The following is a 23,871-nucleotide window of genomic DNA, read 5'->3' as shown; positions in this document are numbered from 1 at the left end:
GAATTGTTTCCAAGAATTATCGCGTGACTCCAGATCACCCTTGGATAAAGAGACTCATACAACTGATGCAAGGGCACTGGCAATTCAGCCAACGTTGGTGAAATTTCTATGCAGTTGTTTACGGCGCAAGCTATGTCACAACGGCGTTACAGTTAGCGGTGCCGCGCCGCCGTAACAACTGCAGCTCGGATCTCACCAGCAGTATATTTCAATGCGTTAGCATTAAGGGTGGCGTTGAGTGGAGAAAACTTGGCGTAGAGGGCTATGACGTCACAACTACGTCATATGGTGTGGGTAATTGAAACACCCCACAACGGTGACACAGAAGCACGGTGCTGACGTCACTAGACAAGTCCTAATTGGCACACATTGTTGCGACGTAACTCCATCACCCATACGTAGTTCTACAGGAGAAAAAGTAATTGCACTTAAAATTAGTAGATCCGAGACTCAATACGACACACTGAGGAACGTTCATTCGACTTTGTTGAAGAAAGGCCTTGTGTGTCGTCTTTTAAAAAAAAAGAGGCAAATAAAACTGAAATTTATAAACAAATTATCAAAATAAACAGAAAAAGTCACCGTGTTTGTGACAATGAAAAGGAGACCCGGTGGGCTGAATGCGACATTAAAGATATCACTTCATATTTTTAACGTGGAGCTTAAGTGTCCATCATAATTCTGGCTAATGATGGTGGCCCGAACGGAGGGTCGAACTGGCAATATGGAGGTTGATAAATCCACGCATCTGCCGACTAGAGAGAATTTCCCGCTGCCGTAAGCTCTCAAATCAGGATAATGGTTTACTCCTCTCGGTTTAGTAAACTGAAATCAACAAATAACACTCTCGAAAGGAATGAGTGTGAATGCACAATTAGGCTAAGTGGCATAAATAGCGAAGCAGAACATCTCCCTACTGTATTGTCTTGACTCTAATGATGGTAACCTGAAGCGTACGCAGAGCACTAAATATGCGCAGGAATCTCAAGGTATTTATTCATTTCTTGATCCTACTAAAGGTGTGTGTAGAATTTACAAAAAGGGGGAACATTATATAAGCTACAATGAACATGCATGTGAAGGGAAATTTGTGCAAAGGACAAAATAATAAAATACAACACTGTTGTACTGCAGTTTTTAGAGGAGAGGGTGTTTAAACGCAAACAACAGTAAAAAGAATCACTCATTAAAAATGCTCAATGTTCGGAAGCAGGAACACGCATACTCAAGGATATTTTCATTAGTAATGTTCTGTGTGTGCCGCGTCCTCGAGATCCAGACGCCAAATGAGCTTTGCACTAGGTGCCGCGACACTGCAACCGATTTACATTCATTGAGAAGGAAGTTCAAACCGCGTGTTTCACAGGGACGTCAAAATGTGTCATCATTCTTAATGCTTTTCTCGATGCCGATAGAGACCAAGGTATACGTATAAAATATTATTCTTTTTGTCCTCCTTGAATGGTTCCGCCAAGAAAGTGTGAAGAAGGGTGCCTATAATTTTTGTCGAAACTGCTGTTTAATAGACGCACGTGCCTGGACAAGTGGGAGTTCAGCAGTGATTAACGGCTTTGGGAGGATTGAGGCCACATTGGGTCGCAAAGGCACGGAAAGGGGTTACAATTTCGCCAACGTAGTGTTACCTGAAGACTTCGAGGTAAATCCTAGACATTCCAATATAGGGGTCACAGATAAGGAGCTGTATTAGCGACATGCCTTTGCCTCATATGCAGTTACTATAAGTAGGAGCACTTTGCGTCGGTGTTTCACCGCAAACGGTATTCTTCTGGTTTCTAAGGGCTTAGTTTTATCTGTCTATTGGAGGAGTTCAAATGTTGTTTCACAGTGATAGATGGCACAAGCTAGCTCTCTAAATATATCTAAAAGGCACTTTTACAGACTTAGCACTTTTTAGCTCTCTCCTGACGTCTGAGCACTTTCACGAAAGACGTTATTCATGGCAGAATTCCCTGCGGACCGTTTGGCGTTTCAGAGTGAGGGAGTGTCAGCGAGCTCAAAAGAAGACGACTAAAGGGTTCCCTAGATTAGTAACCACAACATGATAGTTTTCGAACTCGCTTCTGAGCCTTGAAAACCAGCTAGGTGTATGGACGACCCGTGCTTTCCAATAGCAAGCCGACACGGCGCTCAAATATTTTCTCGACGACAGATGGATCTTTGGTATTGAGTAGAAGCTAGATTTCCTTCTTGACAGACCGACACAACACGGGGGGTCGAGTGTTGTTCTATGTTATATGTTGCGTTATCTTTCATTCATATCATAACGGACAATTTCATTCTCTACCTTCATCTGTCTGAGATGTGATCTTTTTTCATTGCCCGTTGTTTATTGGTTATTTACTTGATTTTTTATTATGTTATATGTACTGCTTTTTTGCCTGCTCGCTGAATGTAGTTTATTTTCAATTTCCGGTTAACATTCCTTATGTGTGCATTGTGTCATAACTATTATGTTTTGCAGTTGCATTTTGCTGTGTATTAGGGCGCCAGAGGTAGGGTGGTTTATGCCTTTATAGGAAAAAAGCAAACGCGCCGCTGTCAGGCACTCACCTCTGCTTGGCTGACAATAAAAAAAGAGCGTCCAACTCGCCTTGGAATCCATCTTATTGATACAGTTGTGGCGATTATTTTAAAATTTTATGAGGGACGAAGAACTTTCAGGCACCAAAGTGATCCTGCGAGCTCGAGATCGGGCGCAGGAACGCATAAACCGAAAAAGGGATTCTGTCGCACAAGCCATGCATGTTGACAAGAGGAATCAATCGTTCGCGCTTGAGACCCGGCTGGGCAGTTCAGTGACTGCTGCGTCAGGCTACAGATTTCTAGGCCGTGAGTGTTGAATCCCGGCCGCGGCGAGCGTATTTCGGAGAAGGCGAAAGACAAAAACTCATGTTCCGTGTACTATGTCACAAAAGTAACACCAGGCGTACAAAATTGATAAGGCGCTCTCAATCACAGCGCCTCTTGAAATTCTCAGGAGGAGAACTTAAGGGACAAAGACGTGACAACACTGCAGCTGGAGCAACGACAATGCAGACCACATAGCTTAGGCTTCAGGAGTTTACAGTTCGAGCAAGTTAGTAGCGAATTGACGGAATCGGTCGGAGTTCTGGGTACGCGATCGTTCGGGGTTCAGTAACCATCTTACGGCTATGCGAACACTGAAACATTAACGTTAATACCCGCGCAAGCATCCCGTTAGTTTTATGTTGTTCTGTCTGTATGCTATTTTTTTATGTTGTTCTAGTACGATTTCTGCCTGCCGTTAGCTTCAGCTCAAAGAGCATTAAATACAGAGGGTGCCAAATTTTAATGTGACAATGGCACTGCCTACTTCTAATGTGACTGAAGCGCCCCATAGTTTTTGTTCTCTTGATATAATCAAAGCAGATTTACAGTATTGTGGCATGCCTTTCAGTGGTTTAGGAGGGTTCTTGGCAATAAATGCGCATCTTTATACCTGGATCCATTGTAAGCAGCCTCTATAGAAAATTAGAACGTTAAGAAATGTACACCTACATTTGTTTTCGTGGCAAAGCGTTTCTTTTCTACCTTTTCAGACCATGGAGGCTTTTCTCTACTCTTCGCTTTTCTGCTTCATGCTCCTGACGTCGCATGGTGAGTTTATTACGAATGATAATTAAGGTTTCGGATCTATCTCGACAGCTACTCTGCAAAGAAGATCGAGAGTATCTACAATCACGCTCATCTAAACCATGTAGTTGAAGCATCTGAAATTCTCTTTCAAACAATGTCACTGCCAGTTGCCAGTATTTCATTCTCAAAAAACGCTTCCAAAAAAATAGACAAGAGCGGAAATCCCCACAAGCCCTAACTGTCAATAAATGTGTACGAGCATACAGGGCAAAGGAGAGAAAGCAATACGAAGGAGAACAAAAGCGATCATGTGGGCGAACGACACTTGCCAGTCGTTGCCAGCAAAACACAAGAACATCGTTCTCTCTTTACTCCCAGCTCGCTTATTTATTTTTAGCTGCACCTCAATCCGGTAGCGTTCCTACCGCTGGCGCCTATAATATATCTGGCGTGTTAGCTTCTCATCTGAAGTACGCGCCTGGATCCTTTCCCCTCATGAATTCCGCTTTTCTTCATTGTGCCCCAAAGAGACGGCTAGAGGCAGGCGCCTCGAGAGCGCTGAATGACTGTCCCTGAACTGGTCGCTGAATAAGTCATTAACACATCGAGCACTCTGCCCCCACAGTGACTGCCGCGGCTCCTGTATATTGAATAGGCCACCTGTCTACTGCTGGTTATACGCGGCATATGCTTGCTTAAATAGCTAAGCGTTTTCCAGACATGCAATCGTGTTAGGACTTGAGTGAAAACTACGAGAAGGAACGGGGACAACCGAGAGGAGGAAGAGACAGAGAAGAGGGCGGAATGAAAGTGGTCATGATATTTGATTTTATTTATAGTTATACGTTACAGTGTTACAGTTATAGTTATTTTATTCTGTAGTTATATTTGGTGCAACGAAATTACGGCTGATTACAAAATGTCGGTTGAAAATTTTCGCCACGTTAGCCGCAGTCTCACGAAAAGCTTCAGCATTTCTAAACAAAGCATAACAACGCAATGCTTTCGCTTAGACCTTCCTTACCAGCCGAAACCCAGACATGATCTAACCGCTCAACCGGTAATGTTTTTGAAAAAAAAACTTAGGACTATATATAGTGAATTTTGTTGTAATTTTTTTTTGTAGGCAACCGTCCAACCCAATTTCAATGTTCAAATGAATAGTTAAAAACGCCTTATTTGCGGGCCTGCTCGACCATGACCAGCTTTTCTTTAATTTCTTCCGTGCGTCGGGATAATTAAAAATATAACTGCGTTTAATTACTGTTTAACTTGGTTAGAGAGCGAAAGCTGTGGTGTGTCGCGCAACTAGACGCGGTTTGGCGTCCTCAACGTTGAGTGCGTTCCGAACAACTTCGCTACTGGCTTAATTTGAACATCTGTGGTTTATGTAATTTACATGCTAATAATTAAATTATTCATATACGCCTGAGCACATCACTCGAAGATGCGTTTATAAGAAATGTGTACATTCACTAGACGCGCGCCCTCTACTCGACAATCGACGTACTCTGCGTGTTGGAGTTTCAATGAGTGCCGCATGATGGCGCTACGACTACAGGCCATGCACGAAGGGAATTCACCGGAAACGTACTTCGCTACTTGCTAACTTGGGATATCTGCAGTTTACATTCTCAGAATTAAATTATTCATGCATGCCTCAGTACATATCTCGAAGATACGTTTTTTATACACCTGTGCATTCACTGGAAGCGCGTTCATTCACTTCCAAGGGTCAAAAAGTCGTAGCGGAGTGGTCGCGCGTCAGGATCGCAGCAATAACCCGTCATTCTGGAGCGGCATATACTATGGAGGCCACACCGCATTATTTCGTCCAACAGGCAACCATCCCCCTTTTCAATGGACAAATATCTGAAGCCGCACGGATAACGCGGAAACTCTTCTTTAAATGCTTGGTTGCAAAACATCCCAAATATAATCCCTCTCCCAAGAGTGAAAAACACCTAATCACTCGTTTAGGGAAACTTGCAGATGAGGCAGTGCGCCCCCCCCCCCCCCCGGTAAAGATATGCCCCTTCCCTCTAGGAAATTTTCAACTGGTAGTGTTTCTATGTGAAACTTCAAGAAGAAAGTTTTGGTTCCTGGCAGCACTTGCATTCTTTTTACTCTTTTCAAAACGTCACCACCGCGGCCTCCATCCTACAAGTCACTGTACATTGGTACCGGAAAAAACATCGCACATATCTCCGTATAGCTTTTCCGCTTCGCGTCACTCAAGTATTCTTTACAAAAACGCATTACAAGAAATTTAACGCTGTGAACAACTCCTCTGAAGTAACGTATAGTTCTCCTCGATAAACAGTTTGTTCCCACAACAAACTCTGGCAAAGGAAGGCTCAACCTCAGTTCACACACCATTCTCAGCAAAGGTTCACGAACATCTAGAAAGAAAAAAAACCTGTAGACAAGCTGGCTTAGAAATAGGTGTCCTATTCTAAGGCCACCATCTTTTACACTTCTGAAGAAATTCGTCCCTCTGCATCGTTCCCAGCTCAATGACCAAATAAAAACAGCTAAAATGTGATGCATCACTGTACATTTCCCCGCGAAGAGTTTCGGCAGAATGTACATTGGTTTTTGGAAGTGGTCAAATCAAAATCATGAGTACCTGACTGGCTACCCAGGCTGGAAAATTCGGGGCTGTTGAGAGAATTTTAAATCTGACAAGGCCTGCCAGTAAGCTCTGACAGGTTGCTGGTGCCGAGATTCGGTGAAGATCCCTGTAGTTTATGTAGTGCTTTGTCCAAGTATACAAAAAAGCACTCACTGCGGAGTGAGCGTCCCCGCTTCTCAAGTCGGAGGCCCAGGTTCGATTCCCACCTACACCACAATTTTCTTCTGTTCCGTTATTAATTGAGGCCACTTAAAGATATATCTGTGCCGCACCAGGACCTTTAAGGTTTGTACGCAGTGGAGCTGTCCCTCCAAAATCATATAACGGTTATTTGTAATTCTGGTATTTTTGCGCCCCAGCCTCTCCGCTATTTTCGGGCAACTTAGCTGAAGCTATTCTCGCTGCAGGCACTCATAGACGAACACATGTGGGCGCGCGTCGCGCGTGCACCACGGGCACACTCGCTTTCCTCGAATCAGGTGCCACATCATATTTCACACTGTCCGCTTCTCAGCGCCCCTCCCTTTCCCCAGTACACCTTTGCACTCCTTGCGCACCACAACGCCCACTTACTCGATCAGAATCTCGGGAGGTCAGGTTCTGATAGCCATCGTTGTAAAAATTGGCAGTACAGATACGTTGAACCGACAAATTCGTTCAAAACGCAGTAACCTACCGTTTCCGGGCACCGTTCCCGCGTTCCCTACTACTGTCAGTCAATTTCACAGTGCCGAGATGTGTGAATGAGGCAGGCTCTGTCTACTGATCTAGGACGGAGCTCACAAAGCTATATTGCGTATGCAACGCGCATGACAACTATGAGCCTGCCCGCTCACCAGTCATCTATAGCCGGTGATTCGTGACATATTCATTGCATGACACATTCAGCAATATGCACTCTATTCCTGGGATCGCGCTTTATCGCTCTGTTTCTCATTTGCGTGTGCGCTTTGATAGCTCCGAAACCTGACTGTTTTTAACTATTAGCGAGATTCGCTGGAACACAAGATACAGGGCGCATTACAGAGCGTACAGTGATCGGCAGAATCGTGTTCGCTGCAGCATGAGAGCTCTGCATCTCCCAGCATCTCCCAGCGACATAAAGGCACATTTGATTGCTCGCAGTCTGCTAAGTACCTACACATGTAATAGCCAGGTGCACAATGTAATCGTCTGCATTGCTTATCGCGAAAGGAGAAAAAGATTCAAAATGTATTTTATTTGCATTAGAACATTCAGCGTGACCGGTCGCTCTTGTTAATCTCTTGACTGATTTCTTTAGGTTCATTTTTTCCTTGAAAGCATGTGCATGGATCGATACATCTCGAAACGTTGAAACAAATATTGGTCAGAAAACGATGTCGAACAGAAAGTAGCCTTTGCTCACATGTGACGGCCACAGCGCTCTTATAACTGAAGAATTCTCAGCTGTACGATGCGGTCAAGTTTTCTGCAAATTAATGTTACTAAATAAAGCTGACGATGCGCGACTTGTTAAGTAGCGCGATAGGAAGAAACGATATACTCACCTGCCTGTACGTCCCATTGCATATTTTAGGTTATTCAGGTAGCTTTCCCCGCAATAAAAATAATGAGCGCTCAACTCGTTGCTCAGGCATCAATTTATATTTGATAACAGCAACGACAAGTCGGAACCGATGGTACCGCCATATTGGTTGAAAGGTTGCCGCTCTCCATACACATCTGTGGAATCCATATACTATGCTATGGATAAAACTAAGCGCTATAGGCTGGGCCATTATTGCTGGAAAACTCCTCTTTTTTTATCAAATCTTCAGCGTTTGTGAACGGCTTAACCACCCTTAGCACTTTGTATACCTTAACGGTATTCAAAATCCAGACAGCAACCATGCTGACAGTTGCGCTGCCATCTGCAGCGGTGTTACCGCCAAAGAATGATTGTTGGCATCTGTGATCGACGTCACCAACCCTAATTGACTGGAAATGTTAAAATGATATTAATACTTTTAACAGTAGTCGTGATAAAACATATGCATCCCAGTTAATTTCATGGTCATTACTTCAACCTTGTAATGTCAGGGCTGGCCGGTGTTGACTACCGGTGTAAACCGACATTCCCTTAGAAAGACTTTACGGTTCAAATTTCATAGCTGGATTTCTCAGATCCAAAGCCTAGTATGTGTTTATTTGGGCAAGCCGCTTTCAAATGCCTGAAATGCTTTACCTAAAACATACCACATGATACTTACAACGTTGCAGCAAGTCAGTTGTGGCCACCTGCTCACAATCAATTTTTCAATCGTATTGTAGCCCGTCACGGCATGAACGCAAGGCGAAAGAAACATTCGGTGAGATGCAGAGATGGCAGTATGATGCAGTGTATTAAACGTTAAAATACCTTGCACGCGTGGCTAATTCAAACATATTAATGCTGTGACGAACAGAAAATTCGGCGAGTTGCTGTAGATTCCTATGTTAGCAGGGCGATAAATCGAAGACAAAGGCGAATATAGAACAAAATTACAAAGAAATCATTTCTTCTAAGAGTGCAGAGAATACATTTTAATTTTAGTTTACAAGGCACAAAAACAAAACCCAAGAAAATCGAAAAACACCAACTGAAGGCAACCAGCTCGTATTATCTCCTCGAAGGTAAAAAGTTGCCAAGCAAAGATAACTAATTTTCAAAATGGCTGTTAGAAGGCATCGCGACACACATGTCCGCTTCTTCTTTGATCAGGAATGCCTCTGACACATCTGACACATTTGGTGGATAAGACTCTTGTGCTATCTAAACGGAGACCACAACTTTTTCAATCACCGCAATGCAAGGCAAGGTTGGAGGAACCCACACCTTCCAAGGACGCGAGATCTTCTGCCAGCTGCCCATTACAGCACCGGTCCGACAGGCCTATGTATTCCTTGGCGCACGAAAAAGGGACATTGTACTTTACCACTATCTTACATTCTGCCAGCCTTTTTGGGGGGATAACTTGCTCACGCTCCTTGCACTGTTATCATGCTCTTATTACGCACAGTAATATGCTCTCAGAGCAGCTTTTTTTGCGCTGAAAATTACATGCAGCCCGTTACTCACTGTCATGTTTATTAACTGGTGTGAGATGCGGGGGCGTAGGGAATGCCTACAATTTTTTTGCGTGCGCCAGCCGATAATGGTCACCGCCTTTGTGGAGTTAGGTCTTTGCCCTTCGTTTCGTTTTTTTTTCGCGCTTTTAAACTATTTATTAATGTTGTGAATTTCTGCGTCTTCCAACAAACGTGAATAATAGTAGCAGGGTTAGTTTACAAATTTAAACAAGATATGGTTCTAGTTCCTATTGCCGGAATTCTCACACAAAAATCATGCCTGACTCGCAGAAACTTAGACGTCAACCCGGAAGTAAATCGCTGTTAAAAAAGAATAGACAGATTTGAGAAAAACAAAAGTTCTCCCAACCACACTCGAACCAACGCCGGCGCGGAGCCAATAGCTTTCTCCTTTTTTTTGTCACAACCAACTTGCTGCAGCTTTATAAACGGGTACCAGTGTATATAATATGCGCTTTCTTTCAGTTAGGTGATTTAATTTATTCATTACCGAGTTCTGCAGCGTATGGTGCATTAATTCAAGCGAAGGGGGGGGGGGGGCGGTGGCAGATGACATCCACTGGTGAAGCCAAACTAAAAATACCACGACAAAAGTGATGAAAAACATGCACAAAAAGAAGACAACTTCGCATCACGTCACATATGTTATAAAACTGCGCTGAAAAGATCCGTGCCAGACTGTGATGCTATGTCGCTGACCACTCCAATCATTGATCGTCAGTCAAACGGTTACTGCCGCCGCGGTGGCTCAGTGGTTATGGCGCTCGGCTGCTGACCCGAAAGACGCGGGTTCGATCCCGGCCGCGGCGGTTGAATTTCTTTGGAGGAGAAACTCTAGAGGCCCGTGTACTGTGCGATGTCAGTGCACGTCAAAGAACCCCAGGTGGTCGAAATTTCCGAAGCCCTTCACTACGGCGTCCCTCATAGCCTTAGTCGCTTTGGGGCGTTAAACCCCATAAACCACCCAACCAAATAAACGGTTACTTTTTTCACACATCTCTCCGAATTTTTATCTCGCGACTCTTCCATTGATGATCAAGTGGTAAAACTAAAACGAAGGCTCAAGCAGGTACCGGTATTTTTTTTTACGTTCAGTTTTCTGAAATAGATGCAATGCATGATGAGCTCTCTGCAACATTTGCTACCCTTAGCATAAGATTCCCAGCCCAGTTTGCATTTGAGAGACGTGACATTAGTTGCGAAGCAATAGTTGCTGGATACAAATCTCGCAACATTATTCTGGTCGCATTCCAGCATGTCAGATAAATAAGCGAAGTTAGGGTCCTGTACATGGCATGTATGTATACTGAAAAATTAGTCTAATGTAACATGAATACAGGAGTCGTTAGGCCTTAGGCTCTAATTTACTGAAGAAATGGAGCAGTTTCCAGGCTTTTCAAGAAATATACTCAACTTGCCTCGTTCATGTCAGGTTAGAAGTGAAATAAAGGGCGAGATACTTATATTCCGATATTTCCTGCATGAAAAGCTGAGGGGAACGCAGGATAGCAGTTCTCAATTTGACACTTTCCTACAGAGCACCAGCTCGTGCGCTGCACGCTTTTCATCTTGAAGCCGTTGAAGCATTTCCGGCAGCCGGGGTGACAAACCCCGCGTCAGGACCTGCTTGTAGGGCAAAAACATGCGCTCACACGTGGCCGACGACAATGTAACACGAATAGGAAACGTTGCCAAACACTTGGAAATGACGATGTTAAAAGACGATCAGCCGAATGCAATGCTGTCATGAGACGACGTGCCCTACTCAGCACTACACAGGCTGGCCATGGCCGGCAACTAGCGGTAGGATCACCGCCGCTATAATAACGCGCTAAGAAATGAAAAAAAAAATATCATAGCTAGAAGCCTCGTTCTCTCAAAGGAGTGTACTTGACTAAACGGCTTATAATTATTATTAACCTCTGTGTTCTTTTATGTTAAGGACCCAAGTATATGCACAGTATATGCATATATGGAGTATGCACATATGCATTATATGCAGTATATGCAAGTATATGCATTAAAATCTTTTTGAACTCCATCTTGCCGATTCAGTTCAACTGCAGCTAGAGGAACCTAGAGCAAATTTGTTCTAGATCGAGTTCGAGCATGGCCTCGCAAGCTCTGTGAATTGTCCTTACCGTTCGTGCTATCAAAAAAAAAGTTGCAAGCAAGAAAACTGGATTAATTTTTTTACTTGTGACATTTAGGTTTTCCAAATGGGGATAACAACGACGAATCCAGTGGTAAGTTTTTTGAAACGATCACGTCTCCATCTAATCCACCCTATTTTCGAAGGGTGAACTTCCTTCTTTCGCTTCTTTTTGAAACCCTCTAGTATCCTTACGTTCGTGTCAATTTGATATGTGCTCTTTAGGGCTCGCGTGGAAGCTTCTGACCAATAAAACTTGTTTTCAGCAAAAAGCCATTATGTTGGTCGTGTTTGAACGAATTTCCGGACTAGGTTTTTGTCCTTTTAAACTTCTTTTGTTCAAATTAAATAACTCGTATTTTTCAATTTACCTAGATTTAGAATTTGTGGCTGCGTTTCCGATGTGCTGCTCCTTGCGAAAGGGGTCTTTAGTGACTTGCTTTGTCTTTTACCGCATTGGTTACGTTGAAATTCTTGAAATTTTCTCCGACGCATGTTTTGTTTTTGCAGACTTGACTCTTAACGAATTTTCGTGAATGGCTACCTTTAAGATAATCAAAACTGTTATTTTACATAGCATATTATGAAATCCAGTTACAAATTATAGAAAAAGTCACTTCGTACAGCTATCAATTCATTATTGTTGACTGCGTCTGAATAGTGCACAGTGCGCATCTCAAGGCGCACATCGCAGAATTTCGCTCAACTAATTTTAAGTAGGAATACAATAATCTTACTAGCATTTCCTCAATACCGCTGTTTATTTACTGCAGCTGTGAGTATTAAAACTATTAATATAAGATAGCATGCCGTACGCCTCCTTCTTGGCTATTTATTTGGCAATGTGTGTAACTACCCCGTCGGTTTACGCCTTCTCGAGAGTTTTAATTGTTGAAGAGGGTGATGAGAAAGATTTTAAATATATTGCTTTTGAAATTCTTCCTCCGCTTTGAATTTTGAAAGTGTGTTCAATACATTTGAACGTAGGGGCACTGATGTTTTGAACGTGCTTGACCCGGCTGCCGGCCAAGTGCAACGTCGTTCATAGTGACAAATTTATTTTATGAATCAATATCATTTTGTCACAGCTCGTGGCAGTTATGAAATCAAAACCGCACACTGATTTGCTCGGAGAATGAAAAATCAAGGCATCCTGGCATCGCACCGTAAAAGCTGGGGACCTAGAATATCTTTCAAGAGTTTCAAGATTTACAGAGGCGCGTGCAACGCTATAACTTCGAGAAATGTATAGAGCCTAACTTTGTTATATCCAGTGGTCTCTGAAAAAACTGTGAATTAGTGAATGCTGGAAAGATTTTCTAAAGAATAATCTCTTTGTAAGGTATGGTATTTTTGGTACACCAAATGAGGCTAACAAAGTACAAATAAATTCAGGAAGAGAGAACGCAATTTCCACGCAAAAAATCTTGAAGGTACCAAAAATAGACTACAACTTCTTGACTACTCCCTAAACAGAAGTGTGAGCGGTCGTGACGGTGATGAACCCCGCCATTTTTTTTTTCATAAATATTCAGCGTCGTTGTCTTGTTCTGCATAATACAAGAGTAGGTAAAACGCCAGCCGTTTAGGGATGTTTAGAATTTGGTCCAGAGACTGACCTAAATGCGCAAGGCTTGCACAAAGAGTGAGTTTGGCTTTGGTCAATGTTCCACCGCTAAGCAGAAAAGACAACGCCTAGTATGTTTAATGCCCCTGATTGCCGTTGTCGGAAGCATTAGCTGCAAACATACAGCGCACAAAATACTCAAGCGGCACTTCAAAAACAAAAACAATTAAGTAACACATGCTAAGGGCTGGGGAACAGGAGTATTTCACGGCTTAGGTTGTAGACCTGAGAATTATTTGCAATAATTCTTGCACAACCAGTCACATATCTCATCTGACCTTTAATCTCTCTCTTTGACTGGCGTGCATCCTATTCGCTCTCTTTGATTACCGTCCATCCTGTTTCCTCTTGTCCGTGTCTGTGTATATACGCTTGCAAACATTTTTGATGACAGCAGTTGAACCGCACTTTTGCGTTTACATCGCTCGTAATTTCCATGTTTACTCAATATTTCGCGCCTTCTTCAAGCATCATGTTTTCGTTTTATCGTTTATGCAGGTTCAGATTATGATTATTACGACGAAACTGAAAGTACAGGTAAGCACTGAGTGCCACTGTTTATGTTTCATTATATTGATTTCTTGCTCAGCGCTACAACGACGTATTCTTTGCACTGAAATGCCATTTGTAGTATGAGGAGTGCATGAAGGTGCCGTTTATCTTGCTGACGGGTTTACAGGTGAACCCGCATATGTCTAACTCGTAGTTTATCGCGAAATAGTTCGATGTATTGATAAATCAATATTCAAAATAATGCGACAAGATAAGACTATCTGCACACTAGAGGCAAGGATATAGTTCCTATACGCTAGTTGCGTGCTCCATGCAGCGACGCGCCGCTCGCCGGCTTGTTGGCAGCGCACCGCTCGCTAGGCGTTGCTAGGCCTAACCTGCTTCGTATCGAAGTCACAGTGGAGAGTGCTTTGGAGCTAGCCTCTGGCTATCGTAAGCTGTACACTATACATAAAATAATATGTAATCAAAACGAAGGTGCTGTTGGTTCCCGCAAAACCTTCGGCAGCAAAATACACGAGACGGAGGCCACTGCTAGGTTTTGGTTAGCTTAGCCTGAACTCATGACAGTGACTTGGCGTGGAAAATAAGCACAAGATACCGAAAGCCAACTCCAAGCGCAGCTTACGTACAGCCCCCGTCAAAGGTATACACCCCAAGTGGTTTGATTCTAAGGAGTTTAGCGGGGCTCCCTAGCATATCTAGCAGTTCAAAGTTTGGCAGGATTGAGGACGCAATCCCCTTCATCATTCGAGTGGTTACGATCGCTGAGGATGCAAAATGAGGCATGCAGCAAGCTTCCCAAGCAAACCCCTTGGGCCGTATACTTTTGACGGGGGGTGTATATTCTTTCACGCCGGTTAACAGGCGCTAACGCTGCCAGCAGGTGCCAAAGCCCACGCAGCCGACCCGTTTGCAGGTGCAAAAAGCGCCGTTAGGAGAACCACTTTCAGGGGCGCTGCGCGAAGTTGGATATATCAATGGCTGGCGAAATTTGAGTGCGATGTTATGCACGCCTTTCCGATACTCTTATACGGGATTATCCGGGAGGTAATCTGTGTGCTCTGTGTGGAAAACGAAGATCCTGATATTGGCGAAATACACAGCAAAAGCGTTCATCTTGTAAACCGCAGCCTAAACATTAGGCAATGTTTCTTGATTTCTCTTTATATTAAGAACGCAATTTGGTGACATGCGCTTGTGGAAGCGCGATCCTTTCATTTTGATGAGGCACTCTTTTCTTCTAACTACAGCTTAAAGCGGAATGCAGTGTATATCATATGATCGGATTTTTTTTTTCAAATACAACACCAGCTACAGAATCATTGCCTCTATATCCTTTGTCATTATTCTCACAAGAAATTGTTTACATGCTTTTTTTCCACAACAAATGCATGTAGTTGGAGAAGATCGACCAGCTAGCTTAAAATTTTGGCCTTCAGCGCTAAACGATATCGGCGAGGTTTTCAGATCAGGCGCTCCCTTGTTTGTGTATAGAGCGTGCTTACCTAGCATTAAGCGCCTACGGTGGCTTTTCATAAGGCTACTGCGCTTTAAGAGACTGTTCGTTCATCATGTAGCAGTCTTTGTCCAAAACATAACCTACCACAGAACAGAAAAATTAAATGCTTTTCGCAGTTTTCTGGTGAGTGTTATTCAAAAGATCCACTTACATCCTATCCCGAGAACTAGCTGGTTTTAAAAGCTTTCTATCAGATGAAAGCACCGAAACCCATACGAGTCCAGCGTGCATTCATTTATACTCCATTTTTAACCGCATAAGAAAACGATGGTACCGAACATAAAAGTAATACTGTTACGTCATGGTATGAGAAGATTATATGTTTACGTTGTGTAAAGAACCGTGGGACTGAGTTGAAAAAGAGCTCACATTTCGTGTCAGAGCTGCTGAAGTTATTTATACTTCACAGGCATAGTAAAATGATGATTTAGCTCTATAACCACCAAATTAATGTCCTAAAAATGTAAAAAATTCCCAAACTTTTTTATGCAGCTTCGATTTTTTCATGTGACTCTGATTATGAATATATATTACATAATTGGTTTCTGATTACATCTGCGCGAACATTTTAAACGAAAATGTTGCTGTTGAGGGCGGCTTTTGCTCAGTGCATGCCATAGCAAAGGTATTGTAACAATAAATAACTTTTACTTACTTATTTATTTATTTATTGTTGTATTACATCACAACGTACAGAACTGCGGCGTATTGATTTGATCCGATACGATGTAACACATTGCAAAGTGCAAGGACGCTGCTCCGTCCTAACACTCCCAGTGCGTCACAGCCGTCGTATTCGCCATCTTCGTTGTTGCCGTCGGTCTCGCCGTCATCAGAAGCCGTCTCCAGCTCGAAAAAGTCCGAGTCGTAGTCGGAAGCAGTTGCAGATGCTAGAACATCAGTAAAGCTTTGGCAGACTGCTGCAAGAAGCATCTCTTTTTCTCGGAACATCGTCGCCTCCGGCATTATTCATGTGGGACGTCAGTATGAAATTACTGCTGTCAGACTTAAAGAACGTTGGTTGGTTGGTTGGTTGGTTTATGTGGTTTAACCTCCCAAAGCGACTAAGGCTATGAGAGACGCCGTAGTGGAGGGCTCCGGAAATTTCGACCACCTGGGGTTCTTTAACGTGCACTGACATCGCACAGTACACGGGCCTCTAGAATTTCTCCTCCAAAGAAATTCCAGCCGCCGCGGCCGGGATCGAACCCGCGTCTTTTGGGTCAGCAGCCGAGCACCATAGCCACTGAGCCACCGCGGCGGCCTTAAAGAACGTGAGAAATTCGCGAAACGTGTTTTGTATTTGAAAGCAACAGCCGTCTAGCGTTAAATATTGCAAGCTACTCAACTGCCGGCCGTAACTGTTCTTTGGTGGTGGGAACAAAGCAGCACTGGGCCGGAAGAGTGTCCCTTGCCGTTGGCGATATTGGTACAATCTCTCACCGTAAGTACAGGTCCGGGTTGGCGGTGGAACTGTTTACGTAGTGAGAACTTCAGCTACCAGATTAGCTATAATAAAGATTGCAAAACACTTAATCATTGTTAATAAATATACCATGAAAATTTTCAGTCAGCATTGAGAGAACTTGCGATGCTTTTTTTCAAGGATATCCATCAATCAAAAGTAACAGCATTAAAGTGCGCTGCTTGGCCAGTTGGTGACTTAACTTTGTGAAAGAGCACAGCACAAATAAAAAGTCCCACTCTGCTCACCGATATCTTGCTGGCCCACGAAGGCAGGCAGTTGCAAGTTGCATTTCGTGGCTTTGACGCGATAACAGTTGTTCGCTATATGGAAGATGGCATTACAGTTTTTAGGAATGACATGGGACACTCACCCTCAAGTGGATTAGCAGCTCGCGGTCTCCGAAGCCAATCTTTTTCGCTCCGACTGATGAAGCAATTTCCAAAAGAACTGCAGATGCGCTTTCTAGGTATGGTAGTTCTCTTTCGGGCCGGCATCTGTGCTGGCGTTTCGAGTCTCGAGCATGTAAAAGTTTTCTTGTCGTAAAATTGAAAATTCCTTCAGGAGCCCTCATGGATGCCATTGCCAGGCTGTGCGAACGGGAGTTTCTGGCCGGTTCCCCTATAAAGATCGAATGTTTGAAGTACATCGGCTTTCTCGAGGCTGTTTTGCTGAGCGCTGTGCAAAGGTTGAAAACAGGGTGCCAGAAATATGGTTCCCGCAAGGAAGTAGCACCTAACCGCAAACAAAACATAACCGTAGCACCCTATATTCGCTAGGTACCTCACAAGCTGAAGCATGTCGCTCGCAGGTTTGCGATACAGGTGATGCTTTCTGCACACTACAAGTGTTTGGCCTAAAGGTGAACTTTTCAAGGCCACCTACGGTAGCACGCCGCAAGACGCATGATATACATCTTGCAGCGCGAGCTGCAAGATGTATATCATGCGTATATCAGAAGACTCCACTTAAATAAAATTTGGAAATAGCTTCCAGTGACTCTATGGCGACCTAGGGTGCCTTAATAGCTCGAGCCGCTTTCACAGTGAAGACATCGCTCTCGATGGCGGCATGTTGAATCCTACTCTCCGGTTGGGCTGAGTGAACGTTATAGGGGGGCGGGCTGTTTTTAAAAAACTGGTGTTACCGCATGAAATTCCGAAAATCTAATGTTTGCCAATACAGGCTTGCACCAGAGATTGTTTAAACAGTGACCCGGAGTTAAATTGAAGTCGATCATCTTTTGCAGCTAATCTCCTTAGAAACTCGGCGCCTTGTGAACAGTGGTACCTTCTGGTTTATGATTTGTGGGGGTTCAACGTATCAAAGCGAAAGGCTATGAGGAGCGCCACAGGAATGGGCTCCAGAAATTTTGACCACCTGGGGTCCTTTAATGTGCACTGACATCGCACAGTGCACGAGCCTCTAGAGTTTGGCCTTCGCTGAAATTCGGCCGCTGCGGCCGGGATCGAACCCGCGTCTTTCGGGTCAGCAGCCGAGTGCCATAACCACTGAGCCACCGCGGCGGCGCAGTGGCAACTTCTCACTACGAGTGTAGCACACTCCAGTGCAGTCTGTTGACCCGGAAACTCTACATTTCTAATCCTTTCAAAAGATCAGGAATATTTGTTTCAAGCAGAAGTTGTATATTCTCCAAAGACTGCCATTCAGGCAGCTTTTCGCTCTCAACCACGAGGCCTCGTCGCCAGAGCACGGGCAGCGGCTTCTACCAACGGCGTCCCGGACTAGGGACCCGATGAGCCTTCCCTTCAACTAAGGCATTGTGGCTTTCAATAAATGTTTTCATCATCATCGTCAACCAAGAGTGAGAACTCGCCTTTGACGAACGCTAATTTCAGTATTTATGACAATGCAAGCTTAAGGCTGTGTATTGTACCCTTCTCTAAGAAAAATCTTCTGAAAAGCAAGTTTGTCGCGTATACCTTGCACATTTTGGAGTTGGCAGTCGGTTTCCAGCCTTCTTGCTCCACCTGCGATTCTCTTTTTTTTCTGCACGCGCTGCCCTGAACAAAGCCAACAGCCACTGTCCTTTTCTAGTATGAGCCGTACATCCGGGAACACAACAACCCCTGATGGCTTCTCCTACTGCTCCATCGCACTGAGAACACGAGCTCACTCCAAGCAAACAGGTGTGGTCCCGATGGGTGAAATCGCCTAGTGAGTAAAGAAAGGATCGTCGCTGAGTGACGCTAACGAGAGGAGCCTTTTTTTACAATAGTGGTTCGTTTTCTGTCCTTTCGTGTTGCTTTTAAAAAAAAGCACTACCTGCAATAAATCATTCCTTTCGTTGTCTTTACGGAGCTCGGGCAGTTACTCGGGTTGCTAGGCAACGGCTCAAGATCGTACGTACCGTTTTTGTCGATACGCTTGTGGTGTTAGCTTATGATTAAGCGTCTGGTTTAGCTCGTGCCAGGTCCTTAGCGGGCACGACGCCATCATGAGCTCTGAAACCCTACGCCTGTGCGAGGGTGGTGCCCTCTGGGTGTGTAGGCGACAGGTGGCAGCGGCGCCATCTGTTGTAGCGCAGCTGAAGCGGTTGCTAGGCAACGGCGACTCACGGTCGTTTGGTAGCCGCAACGCCACGAAGATAAGCTACGAGCCGAGCTGGGCTCCAGTAGTGTCGCTTTCGCAACAATAAACAATCTAGTTAAATTTTCCCTGGAATAAGACTACTGCATCTACGAATCACCAAGACGTCGTCTACTTCATTGGGAGCGTCGAGACCCTCGGTCGCGCCCGTAACCCGAGCCGATCGGCCAGCCGTGCCACGCTCAGGGCGCTGACGGCTTTGCGTAGTGCGCTGCTTCGTTGCTGTAGGAAAGACAGGGGAAAAGGGCCAAGATGGCTTCTGCGTTCGGCGTGTTTCTGCGAACAACCATTGGGCTGCCATAGCAGAAGCATCTACCACTCCAGACATTTCGGCGGCTAATGAAAGTTCAGTCACGCTAATTGATGTGCTAAGCCGCTAGGCTCAGCTCTATTAATCTTTTATTCCTTCCGAAAACACATGTTGTGTATGAAGTCTGTTCTTATGCGGGGCCTTGCATGTCGGTCAGACAAGCCGATGTATCAATGATCGACTCAGTGAGCACGCTTCATCCCAGGATGCCGCTGCTCCCCGCAGCAGTAAGCGCTGCATTCGAAAGTCTGCAAGGGGTGTTTGCACTTCTTGAATGGCGCGCCATCCTCAGGCATTACTTCGATTCTCGGACGAGGGATATGAAGGCAGTGTTCTTCGCGCAACGGAGCACCATGCGTGAGCAAACCTTAGAGTCGCTCTCAATTTTTCCACTCACTCCAGCAAACCTTCACTTTCCCTGCCTAGTCACGTATGTGAATTCTAGCGCTCGTGTTGTGTCCCTTCAATTTTGTGCGCTATGGATCCTCATCTAGAATTACAAGCCTTTTCTTATTTTAATTTGGTTGATGTTGCGTTCCCTTTTCCGCATCTGCCCAAGCTTTCTTCACATGTATTTATGCGCTGACGGAATGAATTAAGTTGCCAGTCAGCGCTCGTGTGTGTCTGTACTTCCTCTGCCTCGTTTGCATGCGTTGTACTCTCGCACAAAAGAGTTATTAAGGCGAAAACCTTTAATGGCTCATACTCGCGGTGTCCGTCCGTGCGCTGAAATCGTGCCAACTGTGGCCTCTCCCTCACGCAGCGGCGCAACCTCCTCCCCTCCTTACCAAACGGTGCGTTGGGGGGGGGGGGGGGAGGCGCAGCTGTGCACAGAAACTGTGACGTCACACAGTAGCGCTGGAACAAGCGCGCGCGCGTCGGCCGTGGCAGCTGCACCGCCATTCCTTCGCGAGACGTCTCGTTTCAGTCGAGTGAGTGAGACGCGTGGATGCGAATCGGCCCAGAGGGTCCCTTGTTTACTTCAAACACCTTTGGGTTATACGAACGGATATCGGCGAACACTGTGGCCATTCCACTGGGCCGCCGTGTACTACATGGTATATTACGTGGGTTGACCACAAAGATTTCGCCAAGCACACTTTAGAATTTTCTAAGTGTCTTCGGTAATTTTTTGCTTTAGTACCAGAAAGCGGCAATGGCGAGACTGAATAAATAGTAGATGGGTTCGTAAGCATCAAGAAGCTGTCATTGCTTTTTCTTTGTCCGTGTTTTTTTATCAAATGGTGGCAACGAGTGCTAGCCACGAAGGCTATTTATAGTTAACTTTGTTTTTTCAGTACCTCCGCCAACGACGACAACCAAAGTCCCCTGTCTATCATTTTTACACCTTCAGAGCAAGACAGACATGGTACGTATATATGTTACAGTTAATATGTTAATACCTCAAATTTCATTTTCTTACATAACCCTGGAGGCAAAATGACAACTGTTAGGCAACCTTGGAATGGCTGCCTATTGAGGCAACTTTGAAGCTTAAACACTGCGTTTGCGTTACCAACTTCCGATTTTCTCGAGTTGGTATCACGATGATAGGCTGTTTTCGGAGCTCCATTGAAATCTAGATCAGAATGTGTTTTGGGGCGTACATCTGTACGAACAGTGCTGAGCACATGTGCTCGGAAATGTTTACAGGTCGATTAAATTTTGTTTCTGAGTAAAATGAGCACAACATTGTACGTTGCTTCCGAGCTGCCCTCTGGCTGTCTTCGCGGCGTGAAGGATGACCAGGCTGGTCAAAATAAGAGCCCGATTCTTCGGCAAAAGAGCACAGTGTAACGCTCTGGTTTCCGAAGGAGTGAAACTTCTCCTCGGTTTGGGAGAAAATTGAGCCATTTTCGTCTTCGCATTATATTACGCAAGCACTAAGCACTCGCAGAGTATTATAAGCTCTAAAATCTAGAGTGGACAAGAATTAAAGCTGATGCCAGGGGAACACTGAGAAACAGCGCCAGCATGCCTAAATATAAAGTGTGTGAAAGCGATATATTTTTCTGCAGTAAGTTTTATCAGATTTATCAGAAAGAAAAGTGTTGCTGAAAGGTCGCACTCAACTACTACCTTGTTAGCCTACATCGCAGTCCTCATTGAGGGAGGGACCTCATCATCCGCCCGGCGGCAAGCTTCCAAGAAGCCGGCGCCCAAGAAGATGTCACGTCAGTGATTCCGAAAAAGATAGAGACAAGGAACCGCGAGCACCACAAGCTGTCAGGAACATCGGAGCCGTAGGGCTGCGTTGACTAGGATATTTCTGCCAGGGAGTGAGTCAGCATGGACTGTGGGCGCGCAAACAAAAGCTCGCTGCAGCGCGGCCAACAAATACTGCCGTTCCGGTAATGTTTCTACGATGACTCCACCACGTGGGACAAGGCGTGATGTGCTCGCGCTGTGCGTTCTGTTGCCTGAAAAAGTGGCCTTAGCAACCGTATCTCTCTCGACCAGCTCCTCCCACTAAACCACTTATCGATGATTGTATCGCGAGCACCTGGTGATTTTGGGGCACAGTGACCGCATATCAGAGGCCAGAGCGTCTGACAGTCATATGAAAAGAAAAATATACTGGTACAGAGTGTTTCAAATGATTCTCTTGTTTGTTTATTGTTTATCAACCTGGCCCAGGGACCCAGCTTATGCCCATGCCTCAAGAACGGCGACCACTTCTTATGAGGATTTTATTTTTTTTTACACTAGGCCGACTTGGGAGGTGGCCACATCCGCTTCTTTGTTATCGAAGGCTTTAGAAACGCTAGAAAGCTGTAACAACATTTCTAAATTAGTCTTGTAAACAATTCTATCAAAGTCTCCAAAGGTCTATCAAAGTCTTGGCGTGGCTCTAACCAAGCTTGCACACCCAGGCTCCGACCACCAAAACCGCACCAACTTTACTGCTACTTTTTTGTTGTTGTTTTCAATGCGAATCACTTTAATAGTCTTAAGGCAACTGTTGCGATTAAAAAGAAACACCTTAATGTTACCATGGTACGCTGTTCTCTGGAGTCCTTTACCAGTGGTATTATTGAGAAAAAAGGCATTTTCATGCCACAGAAGCCTAGAGTTAAATGTCATGACCCGTCTTCGGAGAAGTACATAGTGTATCAAACTTAGACATCAGCAGCGTGCTCACAAGCTCAAGAACTGCAGTGGCTCACAATATCTTGACAGGCTAGCAGAGAGTTCTGATTAGGCCGCTAGGGCTTTTAATAACAACGCTTGAAAACAGCGAGTGCGAAAAATGATAGTCCACCCTAGAAAATAAAGGCAGCAGAAAAGTGTAGATCGGCAGCTCAATTCTCTTTATCGCTTATATGCCTAAACTACATGCAAAGTGAAATGTCCTTTTCCCTCTTGTTTCGGGATTTTATCTACGCGCAACGTAATTTGAGAATTCTTTTTTTTTCATTTAGAAGAGTTGCTAAGTGTCACAAGAAGAAGCTGTGATTAAGCTACAGTAACTCAAAAAGAAAGACAAACACAGCGCTTTGTGTGTCTGTTTTTCTGAGTCCTCGTCTTTTTTGCGCTATCCTTTTACCCTCGTAATACGAAGCAACAAACCCAAGTGTCTACCATTTTCAGCTATAGTAGGTCGTGGAGGCTATTCTCTTCCAGAATCCTGACCAGGCTCCGGCTCTTAATGTTCTCCGTTAGTCGCTAGGACAGATGTTCCTTCTTTGTAGCCGTACGTCCAACTTCCATAATCGTTTTGGCCTTGAGCTGTGCGTTGCTAGCCAAGTCCACAAAAGGTGGCACAGGTCTACGTTAGCAGCTGGCGCGGAGTGTCTGGGACATTCGCTTGGCACTTCGGCTCCTTCAGAGTAGCATTGGCAGGTCCCCGACAAGATAAGGGCTGCCCCAACATTTTTCTTCTAAAGGATACCACCTCCAATCTCATTAGGTTATAGGGAGGGATGAGTTCACGGCGGAATCAGGGTACTTGCATTTCTCCGGAGGCAGGACGAGAAAATGGAAAGAGCGCAGCGGAGATCAAAAGGGAGGCTAGTGGGGAGGCATTCGTATTTGGCACTTGGTGTAAGGGCGCCTGCTTTCCTCTGGTCCACGTTCTCCATATATTGTTCTCCCATAATGACATAATGACAGCACGTTCCTCCTGAGTGATGCTTAGTGTCTTTGTAAGTCTTCTCAGTCGTTTAATAGCCGCTAAAGCCTTTGTTGATATAGGCTTGTATTAAATTCGATACGTTATTTTAAAACCACAGTGGTTCACGAATAGCGCAGAGTTCAATTCTGACCATATTTTTGTACCAATTGCATTTGGACGCGTTTACTTATTTTCATAATGAGAACACGTATCTC

The 23,871-nt window shown here is 44.6% G+C and overlaps 1 protein-coding gene across 1 annotated transcript in view; it reads left to right on the top strand.

Annotated features, from left to right (window-relative positions):
* The window catches only part of LOC149362487 (evasin P546-like), a 47,937-nt gene that overhangs the window by 14,433 nt on the left and 9,633 nt on the right, over window positions 1-23,871 (top strand). Inside the window, exons 2-5 of the mRNA XM_089568312.1 lie at window positions 3,582-3,639; window positions 11,554-11,589; window positions 13,621-13,659; window positions 20,841-20,911. Coding sequence (XP_089424438.1) covers window positions 3,585-3,639; window positions 11,554-11,589; window positions 13,621-13,659; window positions 20,841-20,911 — 201 coding nt within the window. The 5' untranslated portion in view covers window positions 3,582-3,584. The remainder of the gene's footprint in view (window positions 1-3,581; window positions 3,640-11,553; window positions 11,590-13,620; window positions 13,660-20,840; window positions 20,912-23,871) is intronic.

This window comes from Amblyomma mixtum, chromosome 2 (genome assembly GCF_055824585.1).
Source record: "Amblyomma mixtum isolate Tamu chromosome 2, ASM5582458v1, whole genome shotgun sequence".
Taxonomy (NCBI): Eukaryota; Metazoa; Arthropoda; class Arachnida; order Ixodida; family Ixodidae; genus Amblyomma; species Amblyomma mixtum.
The sequence above is the reverse complement of the archived record's forward strand: the minus strand, read 5'-3'. Positions and strand labels throughout refer to the sequence as shown.